The following is a 12,797-nucleotide window of genomic DNA, read 5'->3' as shown; positions in this document are numbered from 1 at the left end:
CTTTAAACAAACTTCACAATCTCAGCAGTTAGACACACTTTGTTAGCTCTGGTGAAGCTGAGCGTCAGCCTTACAAGTCCTTGTGTAAGTTACTGTAGTAACGTACTGCATCACCAGAGCTAGGAAAGTCTTCAACACAGGGTTTCTTGGTATCAAAAACTGCTTCATTGTTTGTTGTTATTGTTGTTGATCATGTTTGTTAGAGTCTATTAAACACATTAATGTAAATCTTGTAGCTGGAAGTAATGTCCGAGTTCTGCTGTGATAGAAAATGAATCAACACCAGCCAATAGATAGACTGTATTTTTTGTATAGTGCATGTTTTGTATTTTCTTCAACTTGCACACACACACACACACACATGCACGAGCCTCCCTCCCTCAGCAGCGTGCACGCGCTTTCGACAGTAGCTCAGGCTCGAGCTCGTGCATTAGAGGAGTTGAGAAAAGCCTCGAGTGGAGAATAAACACCGGACAGCATGCCCTCAGGATGTGATCCATAAAACCGACTTAAAAACGGATTACTTATTCCAGTTTCTGCACTTCTTTGCTGTAAACATCCCCGGTGGTTCTACGTAGATTGTTTGTTTTTATATAAAACAAATTGATTAGATTTCACGCCTCCTAAGCATTGCTCCTGTTTTATTCCGATAGAAAAGTTGATCTGTGTGTGTGGGAATTTTTAAAAAGTCATGCAGCTGAAGCTGGCTCTGTCACCGCCGGTGTGGATGCTGATGCTGATGCTGATGGTGATGTGCTGCTGGAGTTTGGTCTCCGGTGCGGCGCGCAGTGAAGCGGAGGCTCCTCACGGGGACACGCTGGACTTCGGCTTTGTCCCGGCGGTGGTGTACGAGACACACGCGTACTATGAGCCCGGAGCCGTGGACATGCTCTTTCACATAGTACACGCGTTTCTCTACACGGTACAGCCAAACCCTTTCCCAGCAGGTGAGTCTAATATCAAAAACACACACTAGCATCCTCAGTAGTGGGAGAAAACTCACTAACAAAGCACTGAATTTACATAGAATGGGACAGATTTTGATCTTCCACCTTGTCTACAATTTAAAAACATACAGTAAACAGCTATAAAACATATTAACAGTAGAGTACTGTAATATCTTACATAGTATAAAACAACACATTTTGCTCACTTGGCTGATTCTCATGCCAGATACTGAGCTGAAGTGGAAGGGGCTCAGGAAGCTGTCCCTGATCATTTAGCATTGCTGGGGTATCAACATGCAACTTCCTGACAAAACCTTAACCACTGAACCCCTACAACTAGCCCAGCTTTATACTGTGCACTGATTCAACCTCCACCAGTGAAACAATGCACACATTCATTATATCACTTCACTTTTTCTCTCACTACTTACTGGATTTTAATGAACATGAACCTTGTTTCCCAAATGACCAAACCATGATCCAAGATTTTTGAGGCTGGCTTTCTGTATGATGTTAACCACAGCCCTTTATATGTTCTCATATGAATGTCTAATTAATAATATATTAGGTATTACATATGATTTCTATTTCCGCAAGAGCTTAAGAACACACTACTGACTTTCACTAATCAGGCCAGCTAAGGTTCCCTGTCACAGTTTAGCTGATTATTGACCTGAATTCACTCTTTTAGATAACAATAAGGTCTAAAACTGTTTACTTCTAAAGCATATGACTTTATAAACAGCAGCTTGTTGGGTATGTGTAATATGTACACAGTGTGGACTGTATTCTGGCGTGATGTATTGTTTGTTAGGGTAGTGTGTAGATTCAGACCTTTGGAGTTACCCTATTTTGACCTATAGTGGAATACTAATGTGATATGCTACTCAGTGTGGCAATACCGGGGTGACAACCACTGAATCCTGACTTATTTCAGGAACAAGTACTGGATCAACATCAACATTAGAGGAGCAGGTGTTATCTAGGTTGGGGTTTGGTTTAATAAGAAATGTTTTTCACTAAACTGAGTAAAGGCAGCTGAAACAGACCTATATACCAGTGCTGCTTTATAAACCCACAACCTAGAGTAAAAATATATGATTTAAACGCTTGCATATGGAGAGCCAGACAATTCTCTTTCAAGGTTTTCACCTTACATTTCTTGGGTACATCACAGTGGAATAAATGGAACTAAAGGAAATAATGACGTATCAAACACACAGTTTGTACTTATGTGTTTTTATAATAATTTCAGTACTGGTTATTGACAGAGCAGATGTGTTGCACTTGTGAGAATATATTTGCTTTACCCACATATGCAAAATATATTTTCGAATTTTGAACAAGCTCATTGACAAACAACTGTAGATTATTGCTTCCCCCAGCTATTTACATTAGATTTACATTTATGGCATTTGGCAGACGGCCTTATCCAGAGTGACATAAGTTTATTTTATTTATATGAGAGAGCATGTGAGGGCTCAGGGCCTTGCTCAAGGGCCCAACTGTGGCAGCATTTGGCAAAGAATAGTCTACTTTATGTCTGACCAATCAAACTGTTCAGAGTCACAGTTCTGGTCTAATTTGACTTGTGAGTACTTTAGGCATCATTGGTCCATTTACTAAATTTCACACAGTGCACTTGCTTCTGTTTCTTGGGAAAGGTCCTTTGCCAAAATGTGCCTTATTCTTTTCATCTATTAATGCCTGAATCAATGTTGTTTCAGTTACATTTGCTGTTTTGAACTCTTTTCATCTTTGTCAAGTTGGTTTTCAGGGAGCAGATTTTGGCTGTGACCAGATGTACTATGGAGACAGTGGACTCTAAAACATAATACATAACTAAGCAGGTCTGCATCTGAGCTTATGTCAGGCAGGGTAGACTGGTGCTGGAGCCTCGCAGGGGTGCATTGATGGTGGAGTCTTTCAGGGCTGTGTTGCTGTTGGGATTGCAAGGGTTTAGGTAATGGTGAAGCCTGGCAGGGCTGGGTTAATGGTGAAGCATGGCAGGGCTGGGTTAATGGTGAAGCATGGCAGGGCTCACTTAATGGTAGAGCCTGGTAGGGCTGGGTTAATGGAAGAGCCTGGTAGGGCTGGGTTAATGGTGAAGCATGGCAGGGCTCACTTAATGGTAGAGCCTGGTAGGGCTGGGTTAATGGAAGAGCCTGGTAGGGCTGGGTTAATGGTGAAGCATGGCAGGGCTCACTTAATGGTAGAGCCTGGTAGGGCTGGGTTAATGGAAGAGCCTGGTAGGGCTGGGTTAATGGAAGAGCCTGGTAGGGCTGGGTTAATGGAAGAGCCTGGTAGGGCTGGGTTAATGGAAGAGCCTGGTAGGGCTGGGTTAATGGTGAAGCATGGCAGGGCTCACTTAATGGTAGAGCCTGGTAGGGCTCACTTACAGTAAGTTAAAAGTTAATTATGATGATCTCAAGCAGTGTAACAAGTTACTATCTTAAAATCCTGCTGAAATTGTTACAGATGTGCATAGAACATAGAAAAATATGATGATGTGATTTAAAAGTATCTGTTAACCATGCTGTATTATTGCCTACCCCTAGGCAGCAGTACTTATTACAGTGTGCTGCATGATGCATGTCCAGTTTAGTCTGTTGGTCTTCCATAACCGTCTTGTATAACTAACAGGTTGCGTATGTTAGATGTTGCGTAACCTATTGCCTTTAAATGCCTGATTTATTGTAAAGGTAATGGAGAAAATATGTTTTGTTGTTATATATAAAAGCTTAAGAACACCTAAATCATATAGTGTGTGTATATGTGTGTGTGTGTGTGTGTGTAGTGGCTCTCGTCTCCTTCAGCCTGCTCAGGTGTGTGATGTGCTGAAAGGCTTCATCATGGTGCTGTGTTACTCCATGATGCACTACGTGGACTACTCCATGATGTACCATCTGATCAGGGGGCAGTCAGTCATCAAACTCTACATCATCTACAACATGCTGGAGGTAACAAGCACTACTCACAGATCAGCCTGGAACACCTTTATCCACACTTCTTCAGTGTAGTCCTTGGAACTCAATTAGTCACAGCTAATACAGATACAGTGCTGCTTCTGAATCTAATTGCTTTTGATTTAGAGAATCAAGATCTCAGTTTAATAACATTTGTGTTTGTCCATGTTCTTTACTTTTTTGTTCTAGACTTGTTCTGTCTCGGTGTCTTTCAGGTGGCAGACCGATTGTTTTCCTCCTTTGGCCAGGACATTCTGGACGCTCTCTACTGGACAGCTACGGAGCCCAAAGAGAGAAAGAGAGCTCACATAGGTGTAATACCACACTTCTTCATGGCTGTGCTTTATGTCTGTATCCTTTGTTCATTTCACACATTACGGCTTGTGCAGTATAAATGTTTTGTTGTTCTGGTTCTCCATTTACAGGCTAAAATCATGCAGGCAATCTCTCCATCATATATTTTACACAGTAACTTGTTTTCAATAGCAAATAATTCTAAGCTAAATGATGATAATGCACATTGAAGTTGTATTTCTATGCACACTGGGCTGATGAGGGTTAAAGAGTCAGTTGACTTGGCATTATGTCATTAGTAACTATCCGATATCTATCGGTTTAAAGGAAAGCTTCGATCCCCAACAACTGAATGCTACTAAAGTGAATTTAGTTTTTTTGGACCATTAGTAGTCTGGTATTCGTGGAATATGTAAGACATGCAGTTGGTGTCATCTGTAGAAATTTCCTTACATGCTTGTAAAGAGGCAGTTTCAGATTTATTTGATCTAAACACACCCTAGTGCTTTAAGTCTGTGGTCATGTACAGAATGCTAAGCGTAATACATGAGCCTAAATAAATGGGAAGTGGAAGGAAATGCTGTGTGTGTATATCAGTGTATTCCTTAACCTGAGCTTCAGTTCTTCATGCCATTCTGATCATGGTCCAGGCCACCACCCTAAACGTGGCATTCAACTCCCACAACAAGTCTCTGCTGACCATTATGATGTCCAACAATGTGAGTACACACGTTTCGACTATTTTTTAATGCTTTCTTATTCATAAAAGGTGTTTTGTCCAGTGTTACACATTTCCATCTGTCTCGTTGTGTGTCACTGCAGTTTGTTGAGATCAAGGGGAGCGTGTTTAAGAAGTTTGAGAAGAATAACCTCTTTCAGATGTCCAACAGTGGTGAGTAATGTAAAAGTAGACATGTGGGCTACCTCACTCCTAGCTCAACACCTACTGATATAAACTATGGGGTTTCTTTCCATTTAATAAACTTTTCTTGGGTGTGGGGTTACTAAAGACTAACAATCATGAATTGTAGATGTGTGATGGAGTGTATAAAACTGTCCTTTCTTTGTGTTTGTGTTATTTCAGATATCAAAGAAAGATTCACAAACTACGTGCTCTTATTAATTGTATGTCTTAGAAATATGGAGCAGTTCTCCTGGAACCCAGGTACTCATAGTATAAGTAATTAATACCCATAATTATTTTTCTATACTGGTTCCCTTATGTAGAAATGTTATGATGCAATACTGATTACAGTTATTAATTAGGATCTGTAATGGCTCTGACATGATAGTAATTGGTTTCGGTCACTGATTGTAGATCATCTGTGGGTGCTGCTTCCTGACGTGTTCATGGTCATTGCTTCGGAGATGGCTGTGGATGTGGTGAAACACGCCTTCATCACCAAGTTTAATGACATCCCAGCAGATGTGAGTGTAACCTGTGGTAAGCTGAAGAGTCAGATATGATTCTGAAGTTTAGAACAGGATCTTGTTTGTCGTATCACAGTATGGTGCTCGGTTTTCATCAGCCCTACAAGAGCTCAGTTCACTGTGTGTATAACTGCAGAAGAAGACGAATATTTCACATTTACATCAAATTAGCATACACAAAGCAATAAACAGAGACGCATTAAAGTCTAAAGACAACCCGGGACAACTGACCCTACATCAAACACTAAAGGACAGACTTTGCCTTCCATAATGTAGTTAATGTTCATGCAGCATTGACTTTGTGCTGGAGTTTTATAGATTTTATAGATTGTTCAAATGCTAAAGGTTCAGTGATTTAGTAAATAATAGAAAAAGAACCTCCAGATGTAAACAGCAATTGTCTGTGATACTTTATATATTCTATATAATTAATATGATTCTATAAGTAAAGGCTGCTGCTTCTATATTTATAAAGTAACTAAGAAGGATATTCACTGCACAGGTTCAGTCTTGTGTTCAGTGTTCTGTTCAGGTATGCAGTAAACAGTGCAGACTAGTTCTGTTCATACTGAACATTTCATTCAGTGAAAATGAGAAAAACAGGAGAAACATATAAAATAGTTCACTGTCCAATAGTCCAGGTGTCACACTGAGCCCCAAAGAAACTAACTAGCATGAGAGTGTGCAGCTCTGTTTTTCCACAGTAGCCAAGAATAGCTTCTTGTTTTGTTCAGTTCTGGTCGGCAATGTCATGTTCCTCTGTGTGTTAAAGGAACTGTATATAGAATAAAATGATGAACATGCTAGGAGTGGCATCAAGCTTCTGCTCATACGCCATGACTAACTGAAACTGTATGTGACATCTGCACAGGACAATTTGTAACCTGCTTGTGTGTGTGTGTGTGTGTGTGTGTGTGTGTGTGAATGATCATCAGACTACACTAAACTCTGCTTTCCTGTAGTATAAAAAAGTAGTAAAGGTTCTCTAGAGGTCTGGGAGTAATGGGCTGAGAAATCTCAAATTGATCATAGTGAAGTCCTGGCTGCTGTGAGAATGACAGCTCTAAATTCACTTATTTTTCTTAATCAGTTTTGAGAAATATAACACTTCTGTGATATAAGTAAATGTTACATTCATTACACAGGTAGAAGTTGACCTCTTATGTCATTTCTGCTTGTTGCTCTTCCTTCAGTGACAATAGGTTAGCTGCAGGTTTGTTCACTGCTCAGAAATGTTTTGCTCCTTTAACCCCAGACGGTCTTCTGGGGATGGGGCAGTGGCAGGGATATGTCTCCTCCTGCAAGTGTACCTTGGGTTCCCCAACACATCAAATATCTGTAAGCAAAGTGTACATTAATAATAGTAGAAAGAAACACTTAAATAGGGAACATTATCAGCTGACCTGATTAAACTAGCCTGAGCCAACAGCACTTCTTTCTTAGTACACGTGAAAAGAGAAGAAAAACCACACTGAAGATCCTTAAAAAAACAGTGAGACCGGTCTCCCAGGAGGGGGTTAGGTTTGGAAAGTGAAACAGCTCTCTCAGTCTCTTCAGATGAGCCGATAGTTCCATTAACCCCAAATCATCTTTCACACACATCGCTCCCTTCTACCTTACATTACATCCCTTAATGCTTCTTTTCTAACTTTACAGTGAAGCGTGAGCATGAAGGCTCTGAATATTGTCCTGTAGTTGGTGCAGATTTTACACCATCACCAAGTTTTTAAAATAAATTTATTGATGTATTTATTCTTTATAGCAAGCAGAGTGAAGCAGAGAGAGATACAAGGAGAGAAAAAGGGAGGGAGCTGTGGTTACTGCTAGGGATTAGAGCCAGAGATCTGCTCTGTCTTAGAGTGGCTTAGTTTAGTTTAGTCCGAAGATTAGTGTCACACCACACACACACACACACACACACCTCGTCTTCTATTCATTCTCTAACTCTCTTATTTTATTTTACTCTTTACCTCTCCCTTCATCCCTCCCTTCACAAAGAGAAAGGAATAACCTTCACTGATTACAGGGATTGTATAAAGAGTGTGTATGTGTGTGTTCTGATCTAAATAAAGCTTGGTTACATAATGTGCCTTGACATTAACCCTTCAAACCATTCTGTGTCAAATTCAGTTCTGGTGATCATTCATTCAAGAGCGAACGCTAAAGCTAACACTCAGCATGTCTCTCACATCAGCACAGATTCTCTCAGTCAACTCCTCTAATAACTCTTCTTACTCTTCTTATTCAGATTCTGTTAAACTGGTAGAAATATAATACAGACTGGATTGTGACACCTACAATATGACCCCAATGTTGAACATTTTAATAATGACTAAATTGGTGTTCATCTCAGTGTGAACATTTAACACTTACTGTATATTCATGCTCTGAATCTTAAGAATAAAAAATAAACACAGTACTGAACACAGCCCTACAACTCCACATATTCACATAAGACTAGTAAAATCTACACCAGACATGTAGCACAGCAACCGCCTGTGTACCGCACATGCACACTGCTCTGCCGTGTCTGAAGTCATACACACATCTAAAATTATAATGCTAAGAAACTGAGCTTGTTTCTTTCATTACAGTTCGGTGATGATGGGCAGCATGTCAGCGTAAAATGTTCCGCTACTCATGTGTTCTGCTAACAGTGAGCTTTAGATACACGTTTTATGAAATGATGTCAACTTCCATCCTACAAGTAGAAAAAGTGTGTACTTATTGTTGTTCACAGAAGTGAAAGCTTCCTCATTCCAGTCGTACTGCCTCTTTATCCAGGTGTGTTTCACGTGTGTTTGCAGGTGTATGGTGAATACAGAGCAAGCTTGGCTTTTGATCTGGCCAGCAGTAGACAGAAAAATGTAAGTCAGTAATGATGTGATGTAAGATGATGGATTTCGGGGCTGTTTTGTGTTACACTGCGCTCTACATGCTTTGTTATACTGATTATATTTGTTGGTGTGTTTTTAGGCCTATACTGACTATAGTGACAGTGTATCAAGGAGAATGGGCTTCATCCCTCTTCCTCTAGCTCTACTGGTAACGTATTCTCAGTGTCGCGTTAACCTTTTTAAAAATATTCACCGTATTCTTTGCCCGCGTTTATGATTTAATAAAAATGTCCCATATCTATTTCACTCATTTTATTCAACAACTGTTTCACACTGAGCACTAGAGAATCTCTGACCTTTTATGCTAATAACACAGTTATGACACGGCTATAAACACTCAGTGTTTTTCTTCATAAGCTCATCCGGGTGGTGACGAGCTCAGTGAAAATTCAGGGTGCCCTCTCCCTCGTGTGTGTGATACTTTTTTATCTCGGGTAAGTTTTCCTTTCTCATGTCTGTCTGTCTGATTTGGTGTGTGTTAGATTGTTGTAGCCACCAGCGATTTGTGTATTAATATTTTTAAGTGTGTGTGTGTGTGTTGGTGCAGAATGATCACGCTAAAGGTGCTGAATAGCATCGTGTTGCTGGGAAAGTCGTGTGTGTACGTGAAAGAAGCGAACATGGAGGAGAAGCTGTTCCAGTCTCCCCCCTCCGCCGCTCCCAGCCGAGCATCCAGCAGAGCTCATCATGCAAAACGCACACGAGAGCCAACAAGTAATACACACACACACTTTATACACACACACACACTAATTTATCCATGTGATGTAATATAACTAAATGTTTCTGTAATATTTTATGAGTCATTATATACATCACCCAGTACATGGTTTTTAAAACATCTGAATATAATTCAGTTTGCATAATCATCCATATTCATTGATCCTAATAGTTTCTTAGGCTTAAGATTATTTATCGTGACATTTTAAATGATTCCAGTACTGAAAGCACATGCCTCAAGAGTTCTGAATGAGAATATTTTTGATGAATGAATTGTAGCTAATGCGAAGTATCTCAGGGTTTAGAAATCTGAGTCAAAAAGAGTGCAGTGAATTTCTGTATTAATGTCTGAACTCATATCCATTAAATCTAGAAGCCATGTGATTCTCATAGTTTCCTTCTCCTCAGGCGAGCCAGTGGAAGAGGGCGTTTCTCCGTCAGTTATAAATCAACCCGTCCACCAGATGGAGAGCCCGGTGCCTAATCTCCCAACCAGCGAATCGGATCAGTTCCTCACGACGCCGGACGAATCGGAGGAGAAGATCATCACACAGGACGGGACAGAACTCATCCACAGAGCTCCTAAGAAAGACCTGCTGGAGATCGACCGTTTCACCATCTGCGGGAACCGAATCGACTGATACTCTACACAATGGACTGTAGAGAATGACGAGAGCTAGAAGGTGTCTACTGGCTTGAGCTTATGACCTTTTACCCTCTGTTCAAAGGATCAGAGGTAGAAATAGAGAGCAGGATATTTATTAAGAAGTGCACCTAATTTATTTAAGTTTCGAACTGAAACACATTCATCATTACCTGCTCCACCTCTACTGGACTCACGGATAATTCCGCCCTTTCCAAAGGTCCATATTTACTCCTTTACATCACCAGGAACAGACCTTGACCTTCCCCTATCCCAAAAGACAGAAAGAGTGACGGATCACTTCGGTCAACATCTAAACAAAAGACCAATGTTTATATGAGGTCAGTCACGAGGAAAAACTTTAGGTCGTTAATATGTGGCTTTTTTTTTTTTGTCATGCTCAGTTGCATTTTCTTACAGCTCTGAAGTTTTGCACATGTTTCTTTCTCATTTATTTTTTTTCTCAGTGATTTTGAACCTATTGATTTATACTTGTGCAGAAATGACAGATGAGTAGTGTATAAAGTAAGACTTTATGTAAAGGTTCCCTTCACTAGCATGTAGCTATGCATTAACATATTTTTTTTTTAAATCAGCATTAACAAACCATCCAACAAAGTAAACAAAGGCAACAAGGCAATTTAAAAGATGTGTTAATAAACATTCATAAACATGTTATAAACAAAACACCCCCTGCATTGACTTAATTGGTTTATTTAGTTCATGAATAAAAAATAATTAAACAAAATTCAGCAAAAAAATTAAATAGCATCATGATCCATAACTCAAATTTGATGGGTTTAAATGTTTGAGTAATGCAGGTTGAATATCTGAAACATCAATTAATGCAAATATTAGACATTTTATAGAAATATAAATGATAAAGTTCATCACTGATACATTAAATGTCCATTTCAGGAACCTTACTGTAAAGTGTTACTGATAAAGAGTACAGCAGCTCAGCTTTCTACATCTGGATCCAGAAAACCAGCATTAGACTGAAATATCTCGTTTTTTCATGGTTTTTATTTTTATTTAATACATTTTCTGAAGCATCAGTTCGCACCACTGAAATTAAGCACAATTTGCTGCAGTGTATCCAGAGTAGAAATACATCGGCTGTATTGTTGTGCTGCTTTTATTTTTTATTTTATTTTATTTTTTAAATACAACCAAGGCTAAAAATGTCTTCATTTCAGTGCTTCAGGTATTTTTTTAAATATTTTTTCTGCCAGTCTTTATTTAAGACTAACATCTTGTGAATATCACGTTACACTTCCATGCTTGTGAATTGCACATTCGTTTGCTTCATAGACATTAAACATGTGTAGGGTTTTTTTTTTTTTTTCTGCAATTGTTTTTTAATATACAGTCAAATCAGACACCGAATAAAACACTATAGACGAAATCCGGTGAGTTACTCGGCAGTTAAAAGCGTACACAAGTTCAATTAGAAAGAGATTTCATGTATATAATAAAAAGTCGATTCTCTCCAAGTCCCCTGGATAAACGATCTCTCCTTGGTTTCTTTTATTCTTCAAGCATCTGAGATATTTGGATCATTTTCTGTGCATTGAGTTGCTGTGTTTGTTTTCTCTTCAATATCTAAACAGATATTTCTCTATAAATGCCAAACAATTATTACTTTGTCGTACCATTAAGGCTTCAACACGACGCCAATCCCCTCATACCTGTTACTGTCTGTCACTGTAACCCAGTGCTTTTATACACCGTTAATTCCATGTTGCTGGACTTGCAGTGCTTTCATATTTGTTTTGGATTTGATGGAAGTTTGACATAAAGGATGTTTTGTTTGAATGAGATCGAGTTTTAAGTTGCTGTGGGGGAAAAATATATCAACAAATATCATTCGATCCACATAAATTGTTCAGCTGTAGAAGGCTGGAAGTCGTATTTATTTATTAATTTTTTGATGCCTGGTTGGTAAAAATGTGCATTACTTCATCTCACACCAGTGCAACATCTGTTATATATCGAGAGAGAGAGAAAGAATATCTCTGACAATTTGTGGTGTTTTCCTGACATTTGAGCAAATAACATGATCTTTAATTATTTCCTCTGCTGTGAATGTTAATTATCTGAAGACGTACCGTGGATCAAACTTAATTTCATGTTTATAAAGCCCTTAGACTCTACTACATTTTATATCTAAAATGATTTATTCAAATAAATGACCGTATCAACAGAATATTTCTCCAGCTTTGTAGTTCAGTGATTACTGGATCATTATAAAGTGATTTATCACGTCTCACCATTTATTTGCCAAAAGGTTTTTTTTAATTTAAACAAATTCTAAGATTAAGATTATTGCATCGAGTGTATTGAAGCGTGAAAATCATTCTACATGATGCCGAGTGTCCAGCCTTCTACATTTGTTAAACGCTGCTCTGATTTTGATTGAAGATTTAGATTTATGTTTGTTTTTTGTAATTTACTCAAAACCAGAACACTGTCAGTGACTTAAATCATCTTTCTGGAGTTGAAAATTCATTAAAAATGCCTAAAGATTCAGAAACCAATAGGAACAATAGGATTTAGCCTAGACAAGCTGTCTTATTACTTATACACCTTCTAAGACTACCTTTATTTTTGTCTTTATACCAGCATAGATCTCATAGATCAAATTTTCCATTAAGAACATGTATATTTTGAGGATTTTTTAAAAATCTGTTTGATTTACTGGATGTTTCTTTGTCTGCATGATGAAACTGTCCACATCCTCGGTCAGTTTCGTCCATCGATTTGATTTCATGATACGTTTTTTTTCTCTTTCTTTAGAAACCGAGCGAGATTGTCACATTATTTTATGAGATAGATTTTCAGGACAAAGGGTAGAGGACATTGAGATTGGAAGTGTGTTGGGGGAATAAATGTTTTG

At 38.8% G+C, this 12,797-nt stretch overlaps 1 protein-coding gene across 1 annotated transcript; it reads left to right on the top strand.

Moving 5' to 3' along the window:
* Positions 1 to 691: 691 nt before the first annotated feature.
* Positions 692 to 12,797, top strand: LOC131348892 (transmembrane anterior posterior transformation protein 1 homolog). Its single transcript, XM_058384118.1, has 13 exons — positions 692 to 947; positions 2,714 to 2,750; positions 3,745 to 3,907; positions 4,129 to 4,264; positions 4,829 to 4,926; positions 5,030 to 5,099; positions 5,292 to 5,372; positions 5,526 to 5,635; positions 8,446 to 8,505; positions 8,615 to 8,683; positions 8,893 to 8,969; positions 9,083 to 9,249; positions 9,664 to 12,797. The coding sequence occupies exons 1-13, from the start codon at positions 692 to 694 to the stop codon at positions 9,894 to 9,896; spliced, it is 1,557 nt and encodes a 518-aa protein (XP_058240101.1). The 3' UTR covers positions 9,897 to 12,797.

Source organism: Hemibagrus wyckioides, linkage group LG29, assembly GCF_019097595.1.
Source record: "Hemibagrus wyckioides isolate EC202008001 linkage group LG29, SWU_Hwy_1.0, whole genome shotgun sequence".
Classification (NCBI taxonomy): domain Eukaryota; kingdom Metazoa; phylum Chordata; class Actinopteri; order Siluriformes; family Bagridae; genus Hemibagrus; species Hemibagrus wyckioides.
Note: the sequence above shows the minus strand (reverse complement) of the source record. Positions and strands in the feature narration are given on the sequence as shown.